General features: G+C 33.9%; 1 protein-coding gene across 1 annotated transcript; it reads right to left on the minus strand.

The window, feature by feature from the left end:
- Nucleotides 1–870: 870 nt before the first annotated feature.
- LOC131049822 (ethylene-responsive transcription factor ERF011) lies at nt 871–1,752 on the minus strand. The gene has a single exon (XM_057983905.1). The coding sequence runs from the start codon at nt 1,546–1,548 to the stop codon at nt 913–915; it is 636 nt and encodes a 211-aa protein (XP_057839888.1). The 5' UTR covers nt 1,549–1,752; the 3' UTR covers nt 871–912.
- Nucleotides 1,753–3,054: the final 1,302 nt, after the last annotated feature.

Genomic DNA, 3,054 nt, shown 5'->3' on the forward strand with positions numbered 1-3,054 from the left:
TTCTCCAGTTTATTTGCTGCAAATTTTTAAGCTTTTTATAGTCTTCATTTATTTTCAATTAAGTTCTACTTGTGAACTGTTTCAATTGAAAACATATGTTTTGATTTATATGCATCTTAGGAACTTTCTCCAGGTTCACTTTCTTTAGGCTTCTTGTAAGTCCAGCTGGGGTGTCTTGCCTCTAGATTAGTGTTAGAAAATGTGAGCTTGCCTTGCAAGAACAACTTCACATATGTATATCCAGAAAGATAAAAACATATGTATATAGAAAGATAGAAACACTACTCTGTTTCCAAATTTGATAGTGGATGCATATTTCTCTTTGTATGCTAAACCTATGATATACTATAGGTGCATTGCTTTGATTCTTTCTCAATTGTATACACTCATTGAGCACTCTAGGTCAGTTCCCCTTGTACTATTGCTCATGTGTTGCCTTTTCCTATATTACAATGTTCGTTCAAGGTGTGTCTCTCATGAATGTAATGGATCCCCTCAATGCCAGTGTCATGGGGCAATCCTTAGTTTCTTAGTGTGATTGTGGCTTTTTAGGTGGTGTGATAAAAAATTCTCAAAATTGAACTTTCACATCAAAACAAAAAGACAAAACATTATCACAAACAAGAAACGTAACCCATCCCCAATGTCTAAAAGCCCTTAGATGGTTAAGACAAAAACACTGGATAATGATTCTTACTTTCCATTAATATAAGACTTCTTCCTTAACAATATGGCTATTGCTACTTCCCTTTAATTTTCAAGATAAACATTTGAAATAATAAAATTCTGTATTTTATTATTTTACCATTCATCATTAAGAATAATAATAATATGCAAAATTTCAAACGGAAAGAGATGATGTTGCACTCATAAAGTGAAAGATCAAAATTAATTGAACAGTAGAATAAAGAATTAGTGCTGCAAAGGGACTTTAAAAACTCCCGCTTTCCAGCACAAATTTTTGAGAAAATCTTGTCTATCAATGTGAATTGGCAAATCCCACGACTCTTCCGTCCATCCAGTGGAGCCAAAGTCCTTGAGAAAATCAATATCCTCAAATAACTCATCCAGAGGAAGAAAATCCTCTATAATTGGACACTCAAAGCTCTCTACCTCCTCAAGAAGTGAATCTAACAGTCCCAAATCTTGCTCCTCTAAACTTTGTTGACTGTACACACACGACTGTGATTTTGAACCAGAAAATGTGGCATTACAGTCCAGCACCTGCCGGAATTCTTCCTTGCCGAACTTGGCTGCAACAGCTTGAATCTCAGCGGGACAGAGCAAAGAGGCCGATGGAATTTCCGGCAGAGAGCCAGGGAAATTAAACTTGGCTTTGCATCCTCTGAGGCAGTAAACAGCACAGTCGTAAGCGCGAGCGGCCTGTTGAGGGGTATCGTAAGATCCCAGCCAAATTCTGGATTTGGAATTGGGTATTCTCACTTCGGAAACCCATTTCCCCCATTTTCTCATTCGCACTCCCTTGAAATGTTGCTGCGTCTTTCTTATACTGTTTTGGGTTTTCATCTCTGGCGAGGGTTTAACCATGTTGGGTAACAGAGGGCGTCTGAGATTCGAACTCGGGACGAGCTTGGGAAGTGAAGCCTTGGCAATCAAGTAAGCCGCAGTATAGTATAGCGCTGATATTTGAATCTCAGACGAGCTGAATTGGGTAAGGATTTTTAAATGAGTAAGAGTTTGGCGGCGGGATGTATATATACTTAATCAGATTGGGGGGGACAGAAAGTTGAATTTGTTTGAAGGAGAAATGAATTTAATATTGAGAGTATGCAGCGATTTAAAAGTGTGGGTTAGCCGTGTTGCCAACTACTGACAACTCTGCATTCTGTCTATTAAAAAGAAACAGAGTTTAAACGCGGGTAGCACAGTATGTGGGATGAGCTGGAAATTTTTATGCGCTCTTTACAATAAACAAATATTAATCATACGCATTTAAAATGAATGAGCTCAAATGACTAAACAACCTTCCTGAGAAAGTGCAATTCTTGTACCAAAAAACATTAACTAGCACTCCGTACTTTGAGGTTTAAGTCATACGTTGATTTCAAATTAAAGTTGAATTTTAAATATATTTTAATATTATATAATTAGTTATACAACAATTTCAAATTAAAGTTGAATTTTAAATATATTTTAATATTATATAATTAGTTATACAACAATATAAATTTATAGAAACTTTGATTATAAATATGATTTTTGATTAGTATAAATAATCATTGTATCATATAAATAAATATAGATGTTATTCAATAATTATTTAAATTTTGTTGAATTTCTTCATTTTCTAAAACACTTAGATTCATTTGGAGAAAAGAGAAGACTCTTGAAAATTTATCATTGATGTAAAATATGATAATAGTACATGGACAATTGTTGTTTGGATGAGCTTGAAAAATACATTAAAATCTAACTATTTATGCCTTCACAAAGATTAAATAATCTCATATACAAGCAGTTTTGCCCCTTTGCTCCTCCTAATTCAATGATTGAATATTTTTCAAAAGTTTCTTTAACAATTTAGAGTGGATAAAGAATATCAAAAGCCACCTAGAGGAAGTCGGAATATTCAACTATTGTTAATTAATGAAACAAATACATTCAATCATGCAAGGAACACCTCCATTCATAATGGTGAGCAAATAATACTTGAATGAACCCTGTCAAACCCACAAAATAGCCACCATTTCCTTTGTTGATGGTTGTGGATGACAATAATAGCACTCTCTTGTAATTTTTTAAAAAATTGTATAAGATGAAAGATCTACCAAGTCATATGTGTGGTACAGATTCATTCAAATGTTTTTGGGTGATGGTTGTGGATGCCAATAATAGCATTCTCTTGTAATAATTTTTTAAAATTTTATAGATAAAAGACATACCAAGACATTCTTGTGGTAAAGATTCATTTACATGATTTTTGTACTTCTTTGTTTCCCGCTCTTCTTATGAAGGATCTCCAAAAGATCAATAATAGAAAAAAGCCACTAATGCTTCTCATCTTTCAAAATGAAAATGGAGGTCAAGTAAATT

This window comes from Cryptomeria japonica, chromosome 2 (assembly GCF_030272615.1).
Source record: "Cryptomeria japonica chromosome 2, Sugi_1.0, whole genome shotgun sequence".
NCBI lineage: Eukaryota > Viridiplantae > Streptophyta > Pinopsida > Cupressales > Cupressaceae > Cryptomeria > Cryptomeria japonica.